The following is a 23,754-nucleotide window of genomic DNA, read 5'->3' as shown; positions in this document are numbered from 1 at the left end:
GAGCTCCCAAAGGTTTCCTGGTAAGCACAATCCAGTATGTTCTACGCTGTGAAAAGGAACTGGGATTTAAAAATTGTCAGCAATACTGTTGCAATTTAGTATTTCATACTTTCATAGTTTCGTAGTGTTTATGACATACTATTAATTTAACGCTAACTGTCAAGAACAGTGGGGGGCACGGTGGCTTAGTGGTTAGCATGTTCGCCTCACACCTCCAGCGTTGGGGGTTCGATTCCCCCCTCCGCCTTGTGTGTGTGGAGTTTGCATGTTCTCCTCGTGCCTCAGGGGTTTCCTCCGGGTACTCCGGTTTCCTCCCCCGGTCCAAAGACATGCATGGTAGGTTCATTGGCATCTCTGGAAAATTGTCCGTAGTGTGTGATTGCGTGAGTGAATGAGTGTGTGTGTGCCCTGTGATGGGTTGGCACTCCGTCCAGGGAGTATCCTGCCTCGATGCCCGATGACGCCTGAGATAACGCCTGAGAGGCACAGGCTCCCCGTGACCCGAGAAGTTCGAATAAACGGTAGAAAATGAATGAATGAATGAATGTCAGAACAGTTTTTTTCCCTTTTTCTACCTATCCGGGATCCTGCTGCTGGACCACCTGGGGGCCTGTCAGAACAGTAAAATCTAATCTAAAGATGTCTCTCAGTCTAATAAATAGATCACACAGTCTAATAAAACACCCAGCATTAAAATGCAGCACCACAAATGAATTTCCTGTAGTGTATCTCTAATCAGTGAGTAATATAATAGCTCACCTGCAACCTCACAGCATGCTCATGTTTCCTCTTCATGTCGTTGATGTACCAAGCCACTCCTGTCATGGTGACTATTGCGTCTTCCACTACATCATAGCCCTCCTCTTCAGGGTCAAAATGTTTGGCGATTTCCTAAAACAAGAAAGCAGCAGAAATAAATAGTGTCAGAAATCAGTCTGATTGGTTACTGAAACAGTCTGAGATGTAACTTTAAGATGCCTTAAAATGACAAGAACCTTTCTAGCTTTTTTTTTCCTGTCATAACCCTATGATATTTTAGGACTTATTTCATCAGGATTTTGTCAGGTCACAGATTCATACAGATTTAACAAACTGCTATAGTGTGAAGTGGCATCCTGAGAGCTGCCAATTATTTCCTACTTTATTTAAACAGAGTGTCAAATCTGTTTGCTTCCCTTTGTGGACTGTTGATGACGACGATGATCCATACATCAGGCAAGCCCACACATCGGCCATACATTTTGTTTTTCAGAAACAATTAGATTAGAGACTAGAGTATTTTATTTTTAATTCATTAAAATCTGAATTCCAGCGAGTCAACAGACACCAAGTAGGTCTTTATAAAGGGACTGCAACAGACCACAAATTGATGTAATGACATTTAGAAGCTTATGATTGGCCAACTGATATAACTAGGAGTTAATGGAAGTGCACCTGTGTGTTTGTTATTTTTTTCTTGGAAAAATGTAGGAGCAATTTCCAAAAGAAAAACTGAAGGTACCAGTTGAAAGCATAAGGTTGAAAAAAAAACCCTGGTGCAAACTGTTCAACTGAACCCTAAAAGTTTGAGTCCTACATCATTATGGTCAGTCTGGCATTAAAAAACAAAACAAAAACAAAAAACAAACAAACAAACAAAAAACAAGCGATCACTATGACTGAGACACAAATTGTTTGGAGGTGTGTGGCTGGACAAATGAATTTGGGGCAAGTCGTGGTCTAATGGTTAGAGAGTCTGACTCGTAATCCTAAGGATGTGGGTTCGAGTCTCGGGCCGGCCACGACTGAGGTGCCCTTGAGCAAGGCACTGAACCCCCCAACTGCTCCCCGGGCGCCGCAGCATAAATGGCTGCCCACTGCTCCGGGTGTGTGTTCACGGTGTGTGTGTATTCACTGCTGTGTGTGTGCACTTTGGATGGGTCAAATGCAGAGAACGAATTCTGAGTATGGGTCACTGTACTTAGCCGTATGTCACGTCACTTTCAAAAAGCAAACATAATGATCAGGGCTCGTATTAATGAAAATTCTTGATGTAAAGTACGTAATACGCATCTTTAATAACATCGGTCACAAACGTAATCCCAACACGATATAGCCTCAATTATCTTAACATAAAGACGAAGCTTATAATAGTTTATAAAAGCATGCCTTTTTTATTGTACAACCAATCACAGTCTTTAAAAGAATTGGTCATACCTGTTTTTCTGAGGAAAAAATAAAATAAATAAATTATTTGTTTAAATTATTGTTTGAAATAACCTCTTTAATTTCTTTAGAATAGAAAACAAAAAGCCTTTATTTTGTCACATAGACATTACAGCACAGTGAAATTCTTTGTTCTTATATCGCAACTTTTGTGGTTGGGGTAAAAGCTCAGGGTCTGCCATGATACAGCACCTGGAGCAGAGAGGGTTAAGGGCCTTGCTCAAGGGCCCAACAGTGGCAGCTTGTTAGTGCCAAAGCTTGAACCCTGATCCTCCGATCAATAATCCAAAGCCTTAATCGGCCACTTAACAAACGCTAACATATAGTCTTAACTGCAAAGTTCATTTGAGCACTGCTGTCTGTGTAAAAAGCCTTCCTATGTCAGGGCATGAAGGGGTACGTGCCTGTAATAGGAGATGATATTTCAAAATCCTCTGCACAGGCTTCAACAGGTAGGCACCTAAAGGAAGGGAATGCTGGAGAGATGCCTGACGATCCCTGAAGAACTTAGCCAGCGTCTTGTTCCTCATGCACTCCGTAAGTGTAGCTACTGAGCTGAAAAGGAAGTCAAAGACAGGATAAAGGTTAGCAAAGGGAAACGAAATGCACATACAGTTGCCAGACTGCTTGCTACTCTAATTTGAACCCTTGTGTGTTCTTGCTTTGGTGTGATTTGTTTGAGCAGGTGTGAACACAGCGGTCACACTTGGGTGCAGCCCGAATCAATATGTTATGTGTAAGTAGGTCTCGGTCAGGTTCGAGCAAACACTAGTGTGGTTCACTTGCAGTGAGGAAACAATTTAACCTTGAATTAAAACAACTGCAGGAAGTGAAGCAAAGCTGGCATATTCAATTCAATTCAATGTGTGTCTGTGTGTAGTGCTTTACAGAAGGCAAAACTAATTTAGTTTATTAAGTTAATATGTAAGGCATTACAGATACATCTGTGTATTGTTTCCTTTAGCATCAATGATTGCATGCAGTCTTTTGTAATAATTGTGCATGTTCTTAATTCTTTCAGGTTGTATAGCTGCCCTTTCTTCTTGGCAAAATGCCTCCAGTTCCTGTCATTTTTTTTTCCCCAAGAGCATCCCATGCGCAGTTTTCGTGCAAATTGTCTGTTGTATTTTCTGATAACATGCTGCATTCTGATAACATTTCCTGTGCCACTGGAGCTCAGCGCCATGCTTTACAGTGGGGAATGTGTACTTTTCACACGAGGCCTTGTTGAATCCTCTCCATAAATAGGGTTAATGGTTGTGACTATAATGTTCACTTTTGGTTTCATCACTCCAGATGACTTCAGAAGCTGTGAGGCTTGTCTAGGTGTTGTATGACGTACTAAAAGAGGGCCTTTTTGTGGCATGGGTGCAGTAACAGCTTTCTCCTGGCAACTCGACTATGCAGGTCATTTGTGTTTAGTTCCCTCCTTATTTGTGCTCCTTGAAACAACACCGCTTTTTTTCCAGAGCAGCCTGCAGTTCTCAAAAAGTGGTTTGTGGGTTTTTCTTTGCGTCCCAAACAATTCTTCTGGCAGTAGTTGGTGAAATCTTTCTTCATCTACTTGACCTTGGCTTAATATCAACAGAACCTTTTATTTTCTACTTCTTTATCAGAGTTTGAACAGTACTGACTGGCATTTTCAAGTGTTGAGTTCTTTTTATATCCTTTTCCTGCTTTATAAAGCTCAACTACCTTATTATGTAGGTCCATTAGCAGTTCTTTTGTCTTCCCCATGGTGCAGTGTGGAGCCAAATCATTGCATCATCTCATGAGCTGAGGAACTCACTGGCTATTTATGCACGGACACTGATTACAATTACGACAAGTCACAAGTGTAGAAACTTCCCTTTAATAACCGTTTAAACCAACGTGTGTGTTTATAATGTAACCAAACATTCCAGGATATGTAAAATTTTGATCAGGGATGTTTAGGTGATTTCAGTTATCATTAGGTACCATCATAACTATGTGAAATGTGATCATGTGACCACTATCCTACACAAAATATGAAATGCATCGTCAGGTATTGGCTAAATGCACAAACAAGGACATATGACAGTCTGTGCAGTTTAAATAGTGTGATCTAAACTAGACATTAGCATAGCAATGATAATTGTGCTAACTTACCCAAAGCCATAACTGTCAGATTATCTCTGAATATTTAAATCAAATCTCACAAGGTCCCTAAAAATCTGTCTTTTATTTATTTAGCCACAAACAATAAATAAACGAATTAAAGACCACCAATGGGATGAGTGCAGGCCACTGACATTACACATGACCACTCATACTGAATAGCATCACTTAGGATGAAAAATCTCACTCGGCCACTTACTTGGGGTAGTTTGTGCAGTACTGAGTGTAGATCTCAAAATATTCACTCTGCAAATGGAGGAAACAAAATATATATAACGTGAGAAACCAGGATGTGACAAGTGTAACTGTAAATAAAATGTATGCATGGAATTTAACTTTATACCTTATCCACAAAGCAACACGCAATGGCCACCGGGTCGCTGTCGCACATTTCTAGAGACTGTAGTAACTCGCTGCAGAGAGAAAGAGACAAATAAAACAGATTTTAAGACGGATTTAGTGAACTACAGCCTCATTTTAGCCTTCGTATCTGTGGATCTTAATTATATATTAGCCACAAAGTAATGCTAAATTCTTCTAAAGTAAAGCTAAATAACATTTAATGTAAAGAGGGACAGATCAGGATGAATTTAATACTCATTTTAGCTATGTCACATCTGAGGTTTCTGGGCTGGTCCCCCCCCCCCCACCTCTTTTCTTATACTGCTTTCTAGTCAGACCCCAGTGTCAGGTAAATCTTTAGCGTTTCAGTGAAACTGACTGAAGTAAATTGTAAGGAAATAAAAATATTCATGATTAACAAAAAAAAACAAAAAAAAAAAACCCCGATATATTTTATGATAGATTTTTTTTACACTGGTATATGTTTTGCTTTGATTTATTGTTTCCTATGTTACCCATAATGCTATGTGACTACCTGCTGAGAGAGAAAGAGAGAGAGAGAGAGAGAGAGAGCAAATTTTAGACCAAAATGTGTGCTTACATTACAGGAATATTTATTTATTTATTTATTTATTTAACCTTTTTCTTTATTTACAGCCCCGTCACACTATGGATGGTCTTCCAGAAAGTAGAAGCTATTTTTTTCTCTCAGTTTTACTTTTACATTATATATGAGGTTGGTTCTGACCTGTTGAACTCGTAGATGACTTCGATGTTGCCGAACAGGGAAGATACTTGTTCAGGCTTAACGGGTAAATGACTGGTATCTATAATATGAGCCAGATAATCCTGAAAAAAAAAACAAAACAAACAAAACCAAACAGATTTTAAGGTCAGCTTTTATATCTGTCATGCTTTTTCAAATTTCCATACAGTTTCATTTACATGTTCGATCAGTCTGTGGTGACGAGCACATCGGTGTCAGCTGCATCCTTGTGAATGAGGTTATTTAGCCTGATGCCATCACGATCACTGAACAGATCATTTGAGTCAGAGCTCTGCATCATGGACAGTCCATCAAACCTCCTTCATGAAGGACTACTGAGACAGCAGAGCTAAATCAGCTCCACTGCTATGAAGAACGTTTTGGGAGAAATCATTCTTACCCTTCAGCTCATCTGTGTGAGAGAGCAACACACTACTGCACACATCTGTACACACAGTGTCATCTGGATGTAGTCTGTCTGTCTATCTATCCATCTCTTCATACATCTATCTATCTATTCATCAGTCTATGCATGTATCTAACTGAAAATCAGTTCTCTCCCCCCCCGTCCAACTCGGTCTCTTTCTCTATCCCTTCATCCATCTATTAATCTGAACATCTGTGTATCTTTCTCTGTCCATCTCCCTCTCTAATTTCATCCGTCGATCAATGCATCTATCTATCTATCTATCTATCTATCTATCTATCTATCTATCTATCTATCTATCTATCTATCTATCTATCTCCCTGCCTTCATCCATCAATCTTTCCATTCATCTGTCTATGCATCTATCTATCCGAACATCCATGTAGCTCTCTCTCACCCCCCCTCTCCCCTCCCTCCCTCCTTCCCTCCTCCCTCCCTTCCTTCCTCCCTCCCTCCTTCCTCCCCCCCTCCCCCCCCCCCCTATATATATAAATAATCTAATAAGTAGTAAGATATGGGAGATAAATTAATGTCTGTACATGAAAAGGTCTGTTGTGTACAAATGTACCCCTCTCTCTGTTTACTAAACTAATCTCTATCTGCAAAACGCCAATACAAACTGTACTCTGGTCAGCGCTCTAATTTTTTTCTTTGTATTTGTCCTGTACCATATTGTATTGTCGGCACTGTCTAGCTTACACTAGATTCCATCCTATGCACATTTTGCTTTCAAGTCCTTAGCACTGTGTTGTTTTATGTATCTCTGTGTTGTCTTATGTATCCCCTGTTGTTTTGTGTAGCACCATGTACTGTGTCGGCTGTAAACGGTTAAAAAGACAATGAAGGCGTTTTGATTCTCGATTTGAATACAAGTGTAATTCCTGAACCACGTCAACAGAGGGCAGTAGTATACTTCTGCACACCAGAGGTTTGTAACTGTTCACATGAGTATATCTGAACATTGTCTTGCTGTCGCACATTCTGTTGTGTGTCCTCTTGCTTCTTACCATTCGAAACTGTGCACCTAAAAGTCACATGCTCCTACAGTCTGGGCGTTCACAGAATCAGGAATCTGATGTCCCTGATATAGACTCCAGTCTACAGTTTGCTTCTGGATTTTTTGGATTTCTGGGATTTGCTTTGGTTACATTTCCACACCAGTCAGCCACGTAACTGTACAAAGATTTTTCATTTGCTCTATAATGTGCTGCAACACAAATATATTTGGTTTCATCTCAGACGGCTTGGGAAGCACTTTGCTTGCACAGCTGATGAAGGAATTTTGTATGAATGGTCCTTTTTTTCTGCAAACCTTCCCAACATTTAGTATTAGTTATATATCAGTTTTTCTTTTATTTACCAAAGCAAACATGAGTGCATGAAAAAAAAATAAAAATAAAAAAAAGACACCACAGTCAGTTCTGGAGAATTCCACTGGTGTAAAGACTCCGACTTGGCCACATGTGACAAACTACTGCTCAAACATTTAGCATATAGCCTACAATGTTTTTAAATGATGTGGCTGTTTTATAATTCCTTTAGCTATACATGCCATAAAAAACCCAGTGCACTCAAACAGGGCTGCATGATAGCAGTTAATCACTGCAAAATTGTTCCTAAAGACAAATCATTTTTAGATGTGGGAAGCTGTTAGAAATTATTTTTTTTTTTTTTTGCATTAAACTGATTTTTTTTTAATTAAACAGTTTTGCTGCAGTAGTTTCTTAAGCAGTAGCTTAGTTACTAAAGAAATGATCAAATGAAGGGATTACGAAGTAGGCTTTCAGCACTTTGAAACGATGCAGATGAAGAGAAATCTTAAAAAACAAAGAAAAAATCTTTAGAAAACGCTATGGAATAAGCAGACAAAAAAAAAAAATAGCATAAATCTTTTCAAATAGTATTTCCAAATATTTTTGCCAAATATTTCCAATTACAATGTTTTGTTAATAAGTATGAACAATCAATTCAAGCTCTGCATATCAAAGGCATTATAAGTGCTCTTAGCATAACATGTAGTGGCATTAATCCCCTCTAATATAGGTTCTTGCTAAAAGCGAACAGGCGAAAAAAGGATCGGAGCTGCCTTCCATTGCTTCCTTTGAGAAACATATACATGCTTAGCGACACTGAGATGAACCCGGTGATGTCACATGGGGGTGTGTCTATGTTGAAGATCAAAGAGCACCATGTTTGGGCAGTTTGCAATGGACTGTGTGTCTCCCGGCAGTGAAGCCACGTCCAAAAGCAGACAGTCTCATGAGCGGCTTAACGCGACTTTTAACCAATGAGAACTCAGAGCTGTGGGGAGAGCTCCAGCTAAATAAACATTTACGCACTGCTTAACAATGAACACAGTGAGCAGAGCCTGGACATTACACAGTCTAATTTGCTATACAAATCCTACCCAAATCCTCTTTGGAAGGGGAGATAGTGGGGTCTGTCTCTACTGCATGGTTCAAGTCAGGTTGCTGTTCTCCTTAAAGTAGACTCCTTACAAATTTCATAAGCTGATGTGTACGGAGAGAAGCCGAGAACGCTGAAGTTTATTGTGCTTTTTATTTATTATTATTTTTTTTTTTTAATTGATGACTCAATCTGTACTATTGTTGCATTCATCAAATGAAATGCATTTTACAAATTCCACTTAGGTGCCAGGTAGTTTTCAGCAGTGACGCACATTCAGACCAATCGAGAATATGATTTAGTCTTTATACATTGTCTGTGCTTCTCATGAGTAAGAGCTAGTCTGATGTTATCTACCATTCAGACGTGCCAGATGCCTCTAGGACAGGGGTGTCAAACTCAAATTCACAGTGTAATGTTCAACCTTTTTCATATGGAAACAAACTTTAGTTTTGCTTAACCACAGGATTTGGAACAACTAGAGCTTGATATTACAAACACATAAGAAATTAAATTTGAAATAAAAGACACATCAGTGGTGTTCATTTCGCAAACTATGATCATAGACTTTTTGACAAACTCTCCCTCATTAAAGGGCCGGGCAGATTTTGCTGTCTCTGCTGCCACAATAAATCTTTACAGCCTTTACAGCAGTTTCACTTTCTGATTTTGCTTTCATGAACATAGTCTGCCGGGAAACCAGACTTTTTGTTCATCTCCTCCGCCTTCTGGAGCTTCTGCTTTACGTCCAGGTCCTTATACTTCTCATAATGTTTCGTTTCATAGTGTCTTCTTATGTTATATTCTTTCGATACAGACACGTTAGCTCCGTTAGCACACAAGACAAACGGGTCTGTCCTTTATATTGGTAAACAGATAATCTGCCTCCCACCTGTCTTGAAAGCTCCTATTGTTCATCTTTCGTTTGGCCATTTTTGTGGAGGGTGGAATTAACTTATACAGTGGCAAGGCATTCTGGGATTTGTAGTATTAGCAGAGCATTCGGCTAGCCAGTTGTAATGCACATTTGATATGATCTCACGGGCCAAATATAATTACACCAAGAGTTTGACACCCCTGGTCTAGGTGATGAACCTGAAGCGGTTTCATCCTCAACATCAATCTGAACAGCCTGAACGTTTATGTCCTCAGAAACTACGGACGTGAAGATAACAGTGAGAAATCCTTTAGCTGAGAAAAAAGCTTTCACTGTTTAACATAGTTAATACGTTTTCTAAGCAACTATGTTAGTTTCCGGCAGAGGTGTGATATCTCCCGAACACTTGTGTTGGTTTTAATCAGGTGAATGCTCGTTACTCTCTCTTCCAGTTTCAAAAGGATACATTTAAACAATGTGGACTCGAATGATGGCTCAAATAATTTCATGTGAATTTTAAATTAAAAAATAAATAAATAAAAAAATAAAAAAAACAAACACCTATCGTAAGTTACACAGTCTTCTATGCAAGACATCTAGAGAATAATTTAGACGAACCATGGTTCAGAAAATGAGTTTAATCTGAAATGGTTAGCAATTGCGTCGGTAATGTCAGAGCTCTGTTGTAGCTTTGTACCTGGGTAAAATCCAGACAGGTGGACAAAGTAGTCAAGATTTACTATAATGAAGCAGGATTTAGTACAGCCCATCATTACCTTCATCTGTGGTCCAGACCAAACGGGAAACAATGCACAATGCAAGTCTGTGAGCGAAAGCAGTAATGATTTATGGCAGCTGCGAACCCTGGAAGTGTAGGCACATTCCTCACACAGGCTGCCACACCTGTGGAAACCGAAGTACGGCCAAAAGGTCCTTTAATTTTCAGGAGCAAACAGCTTCATCTGGCACAGCCATCAGTCCCAGGTAATTATGTGGTACTGATTGTAAAAACTGAAACGGTCATGAAAGATTGGGAAACGCCGTTGACGAGCAAGAGCGTGACTCAACGTGATTCACTCCTAGACAAGTAGTGGTTTGTTGAGGGCAATTATAATTGCTACATTGTGGATAAAAACAAAAATTAACCCTGGGTTACACTTTGTAGGGCAATTTGTAGGAGTCCGTGCTAAGAGACGGTGGCTATAGAAAGCCTTAAACGTCTAGTATAGTGTCGGACCAGTATAATGAAACGACCTGGTGCTTTTGGTGTATAATGATGTTACTTATTCTTTACCTATAGTTAATTGCACGGCCGCTGCAAACCGGGGAAAAACAATTCGAACACGTTTCCTCTGAGATGTTTTACACCTGCCAGAACATCCTTGCAGTCTAACAGAATAGCAGAAGATGCTTTGAGCTGATGCCAGTAATCTATTTCTGTAAATGCGTGCTCAAATGATCTTAAGACTGACTAGGTCCGTCGTTGTTGTCCTTAATTTCCTGGACCTGTCCTCGCAGGGAAGATAGTTCAGAACTAATTATTTTCTTTTAGATTTTCCTGTCATGGATGATTATAACACAAGCTGAAACTTGTGCATGCGTACAGCCTTTGGCATTGTTGGGTTACTGCAATTGTGTTCAGATTGGGCAGCCTTGCTTACTTCTGCTTGATTCATCCCGATGTTCTACTTCTGCATAACATTTCTGAACTTGTGACTCACCATCTGATGCTGAGGACAATACCACATTTAAACACTTCCCAAAAATAGTTTATACGCAATTCTCACTTCTGATTCAGTGCCCAATATCACCGGAATAGTTTCAATTTGTGTCTCATTAATACTGCTCGTCAATACCGAACATTGTCTCAAAATACACGCGTGTTATTTGATTACAATTAAGGCATGGAGTAACAACTTATAATCTCACTATTCAGGGTCACCAAGTTAGAGTCTGGTTACTTCTTCATGTCATCTTAAGAGAGCGTGTCCATGCCAATGGGTTGCTCGTTTGGTGCGGAAAATATAAATCTTCTGTTGTTAAATTTTCTATACCAATAACTGAACTGAAATGATATTTTTTGATACTTATTAATGCACCTCTGAATTAAGAACGTAATTCCACAAGGTACAAATAATTTTCCACAATTACAGAAACAAAACCACCAAAAGAGGCAGCTCCATGCCCAAAAACACATTTTAGCCCAAAGATCTAGCGACAATAAAACTGTTCAGAAATGAGTAAACAACCAACAGTCTTACATAGTCAAAGATTAAACAGCTGAATATGAAATAAAAAAAAAGAAAGAAGAAAAAACTCAAATTTCAAGACTTTCGAAATGAACGCTCGCTAAAATCCACATACATTCCTAAAGTCTAAAGAATGCTAATAACTGATAACTGATACAAGTCAAACAACACAATGTCATGTCATCATGTAACTGTCAGATTTCATCACACTAGCAGAAGTGACTAGTAGAAAATGTTTCCTGTACTCACCTCCACAATACTTCGCAAGTCCATTACATATGTCCTTTCGGTCTCGATGATCTCCATGACCACGCGGTCCACATAGGTTAGTTGGGAACTCGGTGCCATCACTACAGTGGCGACAGGCGAAGGTCCGTCCAGGCTTGGTGGCAGCGTGATGTCTCCAATGGTGTTTGCGTTGTTGTTAAACTGGCCTGCAGCAAGGTCCTGCCCTGGTGTCTTGATTGCAGGCCTCAGTAGGAGTGAGGGTTCATTAGGTTCCTCAGGTGGGCTGAGCTCCAGGTTGATGTCTGCTTCCTTTGAAAGGGAGGGTAAGGACTGGGGACAAAGGGACGCACTGAACAGGCTGCTCTGGCCCTCTCCGGAGGAGCCTGATGAGACAGTGGACACGGTGCTCACTGGCCGTTCGTTATCGGAGTGTTCGACAGACAGCGAGCAGTAGTCAGCCAGGACAGGGTCATGGCTGCTCAAGGAGGAGTCCGTGGACAAGCGAGGAGATTCTGTTGTGGTGAAGGCAAAGGAAAAAACAGACATGGATGAAGTCATGCACACTGTGTGTGTTTTATTTACTCTTATACATTTGAAACATCTCCCATACTCTAAAGGTTTAAATTTGAAAAGATTTTGAATTCCTAATGATGAATTTTTATTTGATTATAACAGTAAATAAAATCAAAACTACTGAAATACTTTAACTACTTCACATAGACCAGTCTTAATGATACTTTAAAGCTCTGTTAAATAAATCAAATAAATAAAATAAAATTCCTTTATAGCCAGGAACATATTCTTTCAAATAGAACCATCCTGAAAATCTCCTGATACCAGAAGTGAATTGATGGCGGCTTTTCTTAAATGTTATTAAGCAAAAATTAGTCTTCAGCCGATAAAAAGTGACTTTTCACCATTAGTCTTTACATACAGCATGAACAAATATGATTTCTAATTTTCTATGGGATGTTCTCCAGAGCTCCGAGTGATGGACAAGACCGACACTACGCTTGCACTGTAACCAGACGATTGAGCTTTCGACGGTTTATTTCATTAGGAATATATAGAGACGTTGAGCATCTCTCTATATAAAGAGAGCCATGAACAATTTTGAACTGCATTCTGCTTGCTTTTTTGCAAATAAATAAATAAAACATAGAAATATAAGAAATATACTTCCATTAGGTTTTAAAGCCTTCTCCAAACCATCTTAATAATGAAATCTAAATAGTCCCAAATTCATTGCTCCAAACTACAATATAGTACTTAAAAAAATAATACATCTGGATTTGGTTTGCTTAGAATAAATGTCACTACAATTTAAAATAAAAAATTAATGTGGAGAAAATAAATTACAAAAAAAAAATATTTTATTTTATTTATTTTTTAAATATAAAATAATTTAGAAAAAAATAATCACTGTTTTTTCTCAATTGTTTACAAATTCAGATGAAATGTTGAATTTTAAATGTGATGAATCTTAAAAAATGTATTGAGGTTATTTATTTCAGTGTTCAGTGTTTCAGTGAAAAAAATTAAAAATAATAATAATTAAATATCCAGGCTACTCAGAGACAAACAACAACAATCACACCCACAACGAGACTCTGACGGGCTAGATATTGAATTTGAGGCTCAATTAGATTCAGGATTGTATGTGAGTCTCTGAATAAAACTTTGACGTGTAATACATGTCCTCTATGCTTTACCACCACTAAATCCTTCAGTAAATCTTGTGTTACTGAAGCAAAATGCAATAAATTTGGCATTTCAAGTGAAATGAAACAGTTCTTATTAATGGGGCGAACTTGCTAAGTGCAGCTCATTTTCAATACTCTAATTTTATTTTAATAACCTTTTAAAAGTCACAGGAATGACACTTTAGATTTTGTTCTAACAAAGAAAGCTTTCAGTCTGAAGAGAAAATCCTGAGGAAATGGTGTGCCCAATGTCTGACCTTTCCAAAACCAAATTTTCCCCTACAGAGTCTTTCACCCTCTGAAATCCCACTAGCTAAATAAGCCTTGACACTTCAGAGGGAAGTGGTTTCCAGTGATGATTACTGACAAAGCCTAATTTCCATTTCCTCCCCACATATGGACTGATACCAGTTGAACCCGAGCGGGAGGTAAAGGCATTGGGACTGAGTGGATGGTGGGGATTTCAGTGTCATGTTTGTGTATAGAGTATAAACCAGTGCTCGAGTCCATGATAAACAGAGTGAGATCATCAACTTGGTGTTAGCATGAATGGAAAACATGGAGGCCCGTCACTTGATCTCAGCTTGTCTAATTCCCTATTTATTCAACCTTCCTAAGGCTTCAGAATACTTAATGTGGACATCATGTCTACGAGGATCCCGCAAAACCTAAAAGCTCAGACTTGCTGCAGTTTTTGTACTGGCCGGTTGTGCACACATGCTATTAAGTTTTCATGATCTCCGTTACAACAAGAAAAAGCTTATAGGTCTTAGAATGAATTGGCTTTGCACGGCTTGTTTGTAATCAGCGATCAAAAGCCTGGTTTTATAGTGCATTCATCCTTGGGAGTTCACCCAGCTGCCATGTGCCATGTGAATAACACACCACGTCCGTTTGAACCGCAATTATGTCACGTTGCTCATGGAACTCAGCCGAATGTAGGCTCCCATAAGAAGTATGCTGGGCTAAACCGCCAACCCTGCATTTATGGTGGATTTCATACTAGGCATGTTTTGCTGTGTTCTGAATCGGAGTGTGATTGTACGCGTGTGTGTAGCTTGCAAACCCTTTTAGAAATGTCAAGATTTCTGCATAAATATTATCTAAAAGTAGACAAGGTGAACCAGAACAAACATATCAGCCAAATATATTAGAATTGGTCATTTTTTTTATTCAGGAAAACGTGACAAAAGTATGTGATACTCTGGGTTCAGTATCTAATTTGAAGATCAAATTAGAGTCCATTAGAGTTTTCAATCAATGGGATGGCAATCAGAGGTCAGTGAGTGCTCGGTTTTATTTATGCTGTTTAACCCAAGGCCTATTTTTGAGCCTCTAGCTTAAAAACAACAAAAATAAAAAGGTATTTTTTTGGTCAATGTGCGCTTATTTTTATACAATTGGGATCTTTTGTAACATGTAATGGCTGATTGCTTGTGTCAACACATTTATTTCTGATTTTAGGGATCCTAAACTTTCAAGCGAAACTTATATAGAAAAATTGTGGCACAGTTCCAGTGAAACCGAACTAATATCTACGACAGCTAGGGTCACATTAACAACGGTGTGCTTCTTGGTCCACACAACAGTCACATTACCAATTTTTCAGCTGAACCAAGTTCGGTTTCATGCTAAGCTGCTAGTGTGAAGGCCTCTTATTTATTGAAACAGTATTGAATTACTGTTATGTCAAACCATCACAGTCAAAGCATGTGGCATGTTGGAAATTTGTTCAAGAGAGGAAATACCAAAGAAACACATCTGACATTACACTGGCTCACTTTCCACCTAACTCCCTGTTGCTCCAGCAGTGCTGTTCAGACTTGCACAGAGATTAAATCAATAGGATGTTACGGTACATCCAGTCTGTTTACAAGTGCACAGGTTAGCAGGCTGACTCAAGCCTTTGCAATGATCACCGGGAGGACAAACTCCTGCTCCACGCTCAGACTCTATGACTCAGGTGTGAGCTCAGTTTCAGGAAGCTGTCAGTCATCTACAATCCAATATTGAAATACACATAAATCCTCGTAAATAATCCAGTATTTCACATCAGAAAGGTCTTAAACCAGATTACAATGAATGCAATATATCTGAGTTGTGTTCTGCTTGTTACAAAGAAACGAGGTTCAACTTTTAGTTTCCTTCCTGCATTTGCCAATGTTCGGAGTGGTGGATGGGGTGAGGCAGGAACACGCCTTACCACTGTGGTGAGAAAAGGCTGAATCACACACATGCACATACATGCACACTTTGCCTATGCACATCTGTGGTATGATGTTACATACTGCAAGATAAAGATGTTAAAAAATACTGAGGTCTGTGGTCTGGACATATGACCTACAAGACGTTTTAAAAAAGAAAAAAAATAAGGGCTGTAAATCATGTACCAAACTGTTCTGATATGTCAAATCTTATTGCAATTTGTAACATAAATAAACAAATAAATGAAAAAAATCCCTGTTTCCATTAAACACACAACCATACTGGAATTTTAACAGCAGTAACAAAAGACACAAGCTTCTCCTTTCTATCAATTTACCCAATTCTAAAAGAACGTCTATAAAGTTTCTTGTTTCATCATTAAAAACTTGCTGTGCTTCCCACCACCAAGCGATCCAGCTGTTCAGTTTCATCTGCTCCATATAGGGCAGAGAGGCTCAGGCATGCAGGCTGACACAGTAAACACACATCAGAAGTGATAACGCTGGTTGAGAGTTGAACACCGGCCACTAGTTAAATAATAACTAAAAGCAGAACAAGAACCAAAACAAGCAAAGACTCAAAGAATAGTGATGTACAGTGAAGAAAACACTATAAGAATAACACCATACTGTTTAAACACTCTAGTCCTAATTATCTGGGATATTTTGACAATAATATGTGATATGATATGCGGTTCCCTCCAAAAGAATCGGAACATCAAGGCTATTTATTATTATTATTATTTTATTTTATTTTTTTTCATTTTTAAAATGTATTTTCATGTTTGTTTTTTTCTTTTCTTTCTTTTTTGCTCTAAACTGAAGACATCCATGTTTGAGCTTAAAAGATAAAAACAACACAAAAAATCCAAACCTCAGCATTTATTACCTGATGTTATCTTGAGGTGTTAAACAATTGGGCTTAAGGTCAAAGGTGAATATTTGGTTGCATATCCTTTCTGTAAGTGCAGCAGGAGCATCAGCAAACTTCTTTCTGTCGTTGTTTGTTTTGGGGGTTTCTCCCATAGGAGAATCTCTCTCTGCTCAGTTGGGTTATGGTCTGGCTCAGTTTAATTGATGATGCTAGATTTGACTCAGTAAGGCACAACATACACCAATAGTCATAGTTTTCCTTCCTGTACAGTTAAATAATAACTTATTGCAATTTATTCATAGCCGATTTTATCATGCACACATTGTGTATGGCTGTGTACGTGACAAAATCTCTCTCTCTCTCTCTCTCTCTCTCTCTCTCTCTCTCTCTCTCTCTCTCTCTCTCATACATACACTTTAACAGAGACACAGCAACAGACAGACACACACAGACAGACACACAGTCACACTAACAGACACAGTCACACTGACAGACAGACACACAGCCACACTGACAGACAGACACACACTGTCAGATGAACAGAGACAGACAGACACATACCGACATGTACACCCAAGAGTGTACAATGTCTGTAATTTAAATACCGTGTTACGTTTTGATTCAAACCAAATCTTGCGATGTACATCAGACATTGTTGTACCTTCTTCCCAAGTTGAATCGTTCCTTTCTTTACATCCCTACTAATCTTTATTTGATATGCTACTGTACTACTATGGCATGGTATTTAATCTTGGTGTAGTTTGCATTATCAGAAGCCACAAAAAAGACAAAGCAAATTCGCTACCCACAGGAGAGTTGTGCAATGTTCTACCTCTTCTTTATCTATTAAAATTTTGGTGGATGGTTTTCCAGACACACACACAACCACTACAAGCAGGCTAAACTGATCTGCTGCGCCGTATGTATGGGTAACGGATCTGTAGAGGCTTCTTCCTCTACAGTTATTATTAAAGTGCTGTGTAGTTAGTCTCTGGATTCTTCTTCAAATTTGCAACAAATTTTCTGCAAAGCAAACCAAAACAAAACAGGCACGGTACTGTTGTGTCTAATCATTAGCTGGCATGTTTTGAACATGGCCTTCTTAGCAGGTTGCCGCATTCCATCTGAGGCCAAAAACAAAATTCCTCACACCTGACAGAGGACCAATACACATTCTTTCACAGCGAGGATGCTTTTCAGAACCTTGAGGAAAATTTTTTTCATCTCCTCACATGAACGTCACATAATACTGAGACAAGGGCAAAAAATAAGAAATAAAAGAAGAGTAGGTCAAAGCGGGAAAAGAAGAACAATAAGCAATTCTGTCTAGACATCATCAGACCGAGACATCATCAGACAGGCAAAGCTGATGTTTACTAACATGAGAAGGAAGTAGACATTGTCAGAGAAACTGACTCGCTGTATTCCCGCCTGAGGGAATATGTTTCATTACACAAAGTCCACTGATAGCTGAGAAAGGTTTATTTCCGGTTATGGGACGCCCTCTGACTTTCAATGGCATTTACAGACAAAATGTATGCTAAGTAAGACCGGATACTCAGGAGGTAGTAAATCTCTATATGTGAAATCTTTGCAGTTTTCATTGCAGTGAGGTTCATAAATCTCAACTTCTTTGTGGAAAACTTAAGCTCATTTTAACCTCATTTCACTGCGACGTGAAATTTGAATCCTTATCACATCTTTCCTCAGTGAACACGGAGGAAATGACTATCATCACGACGATCTTAGGAGGGGAAAAAAAAACTTTCAAACTCATTAATAATTAACTCAAGTAAAGCCAGTGTAGTATTTTGAAAGTCAAACATGTGCTTAAGCTTATATTATAGATAGATAGATAGATAGATGGATAGATAGATACTATTTTGATCCCAAAGAATACAGTTGATCCATTTAAGCATCCAGTAGCAATTTTTTTTTTTATGTTCAATGTCCAGTAGCAGCAAGTAAAGACGAGTAAACACAGATGAATGACTAAGATACTGAGTCACTTCTCAGTTTTTAAAGTTTCCACCTGGCCATACCTGAAAGATGTTGTGCAGTCTAATAGCCAGGAGGACAAAAGAGTTAATCGGTACATACAGTACAGTAGTGAGAGAAGTGTGTTTACAATGAAAATCCCAATAAGTAGTGAATTTCAAGAACTCAGATGATGCATTTATCTGAAATTACCTGGGATTAAAAAAACAAATAAATAAAAACAGTAAGTGTGGAATGTTGGACACTTCATGCACTCAACACTTGTACAGTAGCTTTGCTTACATAGTGGCTGAGGGGAAGAGCTACCAGGAGCTACCAGGAACTGACACAGGATAAGCCAAGTCATAACCATCGATACTCCGGTGGACAAAACGTAAGATATACTGTAGGTAGACACCATTTTTAAAATAAAAATCATCCTACTTTGTGTGATTTATTTATTATTTTTTCAATACTAAAGCTAACAATACAAAACAAAATGCAACAACAACAAAAAATGTACCGTATTCGTCTATTTGTCAGGGACAATACTCATTAATAACCAGAGAGTAAATGGTAAATGAGACAGTTAGCCCTAATTTTCATCCCTTGTCCCTGTCCAGTGGCAACCTAGAGTTAAAATGAACTCTAGATTAAAAACAAACAAATAATTTTAATTCCTACTGTTTCTGTGAAATGATTGTGTATTTTAACTTTGCTACTAATGTACAATATGTATTTCTTGAGAGCTTGTAGAAACCTTCCACAGTTATTGTAATTTGTAGGTTGGGGGGACGGGGGGTTCAAGTTCTCCTTTTAATCCCTATTTTTTGCCATAAGGGCTCCGGAGCCGCAAGTGGCTCTTTCGTCCCTCTGCTGCGGCTTCCTGTAGATTCGGAAAATAAATATTTCATTTAAATTTATTTTATTTTAGTTAGTTAGTTTTTAAAAAAATGAAATACCAAGTTTGAAATATGCAGTTTTGGTTTGCTGCAGCCGGCAACTTAAAATTATGGTGTCATGAATATGAAGAGGACTCAATTAGACATTGAACATTTTATTTGAAAGTAACCTTCAAACCAGTGTCTTTTTTGTTAAGGTTAGTTCAAACTGTTCAAATTATTTTTGCATGCTTTCAGAAATAAATTTCGTTTACTCGGTAGCAGTTCATTGATTTCATAAATGCAACACACTACAGTTTTTTTTCTATACTTTCCATAAAGGTAAAAAACGACATATGTGGTGTTATCTTCATTTTAGATGTCAAAAGGGTTTTGTGGCTCCCTGTGGTTTTCTTTCCCTTGGGAAACAGGTCCAAATGGCTCTGAGTGTTTAAGGTTGCCGACCCCTGGTCTAGGCAGTACTGTTGTACCTGCTACATTCAACTTGAGTCCTTTAACAATAGTATAAACCTACAGTTATCACATTGGTGGTACAGTACATATATGCTTTCTTGAAGAAAATGAAACTAAAAAGATTAAAAAAAAAAAAAAGTACATAACCAGGTCAATAAATAATTGTTGAGTTCTCCAAGTTGGCTTTAATACATTAAATGAAACAAAAGATTTTCCTTTCTGTTGAATAAGACAACAGTCTGACTATATGAGATAAAATATATTATATTTATTATTTATTATATATATTTTATGAGATATATATTTCATGAGATTAGTGAGACTAGTTTAGTGAGAATCTAGCTTTGGCAAAACACAACATGTAACATAACCACTATTAGTTAGCTATTTAGCATGATACAGGAATTTGTTTATTCTAATCTACTGTATCTAACTGCACAGAATTGCACTGCCACATTTATCATAGCTGGGAGCTGTCAATTAAATTTAAATAAATAAATAAATAGATATAGATAGATAGATAGATAGATAGATAGATAGATAGATAGATAGATAGATAGATAGATAGATAGATAGATAGATAAATAAATAAAAAATATACAAAACACGTCCTTCATTTTAGAGCTTATTAGTTATTAACAATTGTTGGGTCTGTATCCTAAATACACTAGATTTTGGCAGCTCAGTGGTTTGGACTATGAACTAATCCTAATGAGTTCAAATCTTAAGACCAGCAAGCTGCCACTTCTGGGCCCCCGAGCAAACCATCAGCTATATAAATTGTAAGATAAAATGTAAGTTAATCTGGATAACGGAGTCTGCCAAATGGCATAAAAAATGTGGAATCGTGCCTTTACAAGTAAAACGTCTGTCATTTATTTCTTACCTGGTTGCCAGGTATTAGTTAAATCTACCAAAGATGCAACTCCACTGTTCTTCCGCACGTAATATACAGCAGATTTGCAATTTCGACAATTTTAATATTATTTTTTTAAACGAATCCACTGTGTTAAAATATAAACAAGTCATGCAGCCAAAACATTTTCTGGCTTTCTACCTGGATCCTGGCAGTTTAGCTGTGAACATGCATTGAGCTTACAGTAAGAGCATGCCATGCAAATTTTATCTAGACGTAAAGGCTGGTTTTGTTCGTCTCGCCCAAATTTTCCCACACAGTCAAAACAGTAACCATGGAGCCTTCACAGAGGTCAAATGCGGAAACATCCTCCGTAAACCTTGAGTAAATGATAAGGTCGGATTGATGAACAAATAAATAACCCAGCATCTGTTAGGATGGTGGCATAACGTACAATGAATGTTTTAATGATAAAAAAAAGTTATTAGCCCTATAGCCTGCAGATGAAACTCTTCGTATTTAAGAACAGACAACGTATTTAGACATGGATGCCAAAAATATAGAATAGCACTGGAGTAAAAGACATTAACATACCTAGAGAGTGAGGTGAATGGAAAACATCTGTCTCTCTCAGGTATTAACTGTTACAGGTGAGAAATTCCAAATGTCTAACTTTAGACATGTGTAGCAGAAAAATTTCATCTTAAATATTTCCAAAAAAAGTTCTCTTTGAAAGTTACGAGTCAACTCCCAAACTTCACAGCATGAGCTATAATCTGACTAATATGTGCTGATAGAGGAGATCGTCTTGGGGAGTGGCATTATCGAGACACTCCTTTGGCACACCATTAAAACATCCCCTATAACGTCATACGTCCTCATCAAACCTTAGACTCCGAGGCTATACGAGTTGCCACATAAAACATATCGCTATGAAAAATGAGCCTTACCTTAGACTAGACTGCTGAAGTTGCACTCAATGAACAGACACAGAAAACGTACTTCCCCAGGCTTAGCTTTTGGATAATGCAAAAAACGTGCAAAAATCCTCACAAACTTTTCTGCAGGAAACAGGAACCCTGGGCATAGTTAACATGCACTTACAGGGAAATTTTAAGCCAGGGCATTGGCCTCATGCAAATCTCTTCCTAGCATAAAACAGACAGTCAGGGACCAGAGGCGGGTGCTGTCACTGTGACGGCACGGTCAGCTTTCGTCATGTTCTCAATGATATCTTTTACATTACGTTTTACACCTTTTATCCTTTCTCAAGGATTGCTTTCCATAAGCAGGAGTCTCAGAGTGTGAATAATTCTGCTAATACCATTTAGACTTTTCAAATGAGAAGGAAAGGTGGAAAAATGCAGGATAGGAATAAAACTAACATTTGGCTTCCATCTATCCATCCATCCATTTTCTATACATTTATATTTCCGGCATTTGGCAGACGCTCATAAAGAGTGACGTACAAATGTACTTTCAATGAATATATTAACACTCGTTCACTAGGTTACAGACTTATGATACCATCAACCTAAATCTTTCAGGTTTTCTTTACATACACATAATATAAACAGGAAAAAAGTCGTGAGTCATCATGCATTTCAAGTCATCCACGAAAACCCCAAACAAGCCTGTGAAAGGATAACAGAAGCAACTTGACCGAAGGAAAGTAAGAGAGAAACAAACAAGAAAATGTATAGATCCGTATACAACCCGTAATCCGTATCAGTACAGAAGGCTGCCCATTGGAGGAATTCAATCCAAATTGGTTAGCATTGTCTAGATATGCTAGATCTGTGACACACAATGCGCTAAACTAAAAAAAGAAAAAAAAATAATAATAAAAAAAAAAATGCATCCTACACAAGGAACCTGGACTCTATCCCTCAAGGCAGGGTACACCATAGACAGGGTGTCAAACCATCACAAGGCACAATTGCGCAAACACACTCTCACACACACACACACCAGACAATTCAGAGGTAACAGTTAAACTACAAGGCATGCAATTGGTTTGGAATGAACTCCCCGACCCTAGAGATGTGAGGCAAATGTGCTTGGGCTTCTTATGTTTTGTTGCAAACCTACAGTATGGTGTGAGCAGACATTATACACACACACAGTTTCATAAGGACAATCATTTAGCAGTCAATTCAGTAGTCATGGTATTTGGAATCTTAAAAAATTTGTACGAAAAAAAAGTCAGCAGACGGAAGCCAAACCTTCGTTGTCTTAGGCACAAACCTAACGTCCCCAGGAAATTGCTTTATTTAATTCAGTATGCTCATGGGTTCTGAGCTGCACCGCACCACCGTCTACACAAACTCGACAATAGTTTCATAAACTAAATTTGGAGAACAGCAAAGAGTCTAAAAGACTCTATTAAAGAGATGTGTAAGGATTCTCACTGCTCTCTTCACTCATAGTATTGCTGATACGCTACACAATAAAATGCCATATCTTTCCTTACCACACATCTTCTAGAGCATGTAACTAGACTAACCCAAGACAAGTACGAAATGAGTCATTTTTTTTTTATTTTATTTTTTTTTATATTCAATTGTCTTTGTGTCCATAAAAATTGGAATTGGAACAAAAAGCTCTAAAATACCAATTTTATTTGAGGGGCATATTAAATATAATCTCTCATTCACTCATACATTACAAACGTACATACATACGTACAGGAATTGGAAGAGTCATACTTATGATTGTATTCCAGTTTGGTATGTCTTAATTACAGTCTCACTTTCAGACAAGAGCTTTCTCGGAATTATCTGGTTAGAATTAGGAGGAAAAAGGGATTTGAGCCAGTTTGTCATTCATCACGTTCATAATTTTGAGACTTTACATGTCTAGAACTAATGACAGCCGGGGCTAAGCACGTAAATTAGGCAGACATTCCTACGGACATCGGCCCATCAAAGAGCGATTATCGCAGACTCGCGTAACATGCTTAGAAGTGAAAGAAACTAGTCTGGACATTTCATCCCATGTGCTTGCCATATGTCCCTCAAGACCACAAGTGTATCTCGCTCTTCATAAACAAACCGAGTTCACAGACCATCAAATGCCATCAATGCGAGCTCCAACTTTGGCCTAGCTTTCGGTTCATTCCACCACAGAACCAAAATATCTCTTAT

At 38.3% G+C, this 23,754-nt stretch overlaps 1 protein-coding gene across 6 annotated transcripts in view; it reads right to left on the bottom strand.

Moving 5' to 3' along the window:
* LOC113659506 (pleckstrin homology domain-containing family G member 3) overlaps positions 1 to 23,754 on the bottom strand; it is a 50,553-nt gene that overhangs the window by 14,337 nt on the left and 12,462 nt on the right. For all 6 annotated transcript variants that reach the window (XM_027172317.2, XM_027172319.2, XM_027172320.2 and 3 more), the window contains exons 3-8: positions 11,661 to 12,151; positions 5,435 to 5,535; positions 4,688 to 4,757; positions 4,544 to 4,590; positions 2,610 to 2,760; positions 760 to 891 (exon numbers count right to left, since the gene is read on the bottom strand). In XM_027172317.2, the coding sequence (XP_027028118.2) occupies positions 760 to 891; positions 2,610 to 2,760; positions 4,544 to 4,590; positions 4,688 to 4,757; positions 5,435 to 5,535; positions 11,661 to 12,151 (992 nt within the window). The remainder of the gene's footprint in view (positions 1 to 759; positions 892 to 2,609; positions 2,761 to 4,543; positions 4,591 to 4,687; positions 4,758 to 5,434; positions 5,536 to 11,660; positions 12,152 to 23,754) is intronic.

Source organism: Tachysurus fulvidraco, chromosome 12, assembly GCF_022655615.1.
Source record: "Tachysurus fulvidraco isolate hzauxx_2018 chromosome 12, HZAU_PFXX_2.0, whole genome shotgun sequence".
Lineage (NCBI taxonomy): Eukaryota > Metazoa > Chordata > Actinopteri > Siluriformes > Bagridae > Tachysurus > Tachysurus fulvidraco.
Note: the sequence above shows the minus strand (reverse complement) of the source record. Positions and strands in the feature narration are given on the sequence as shown.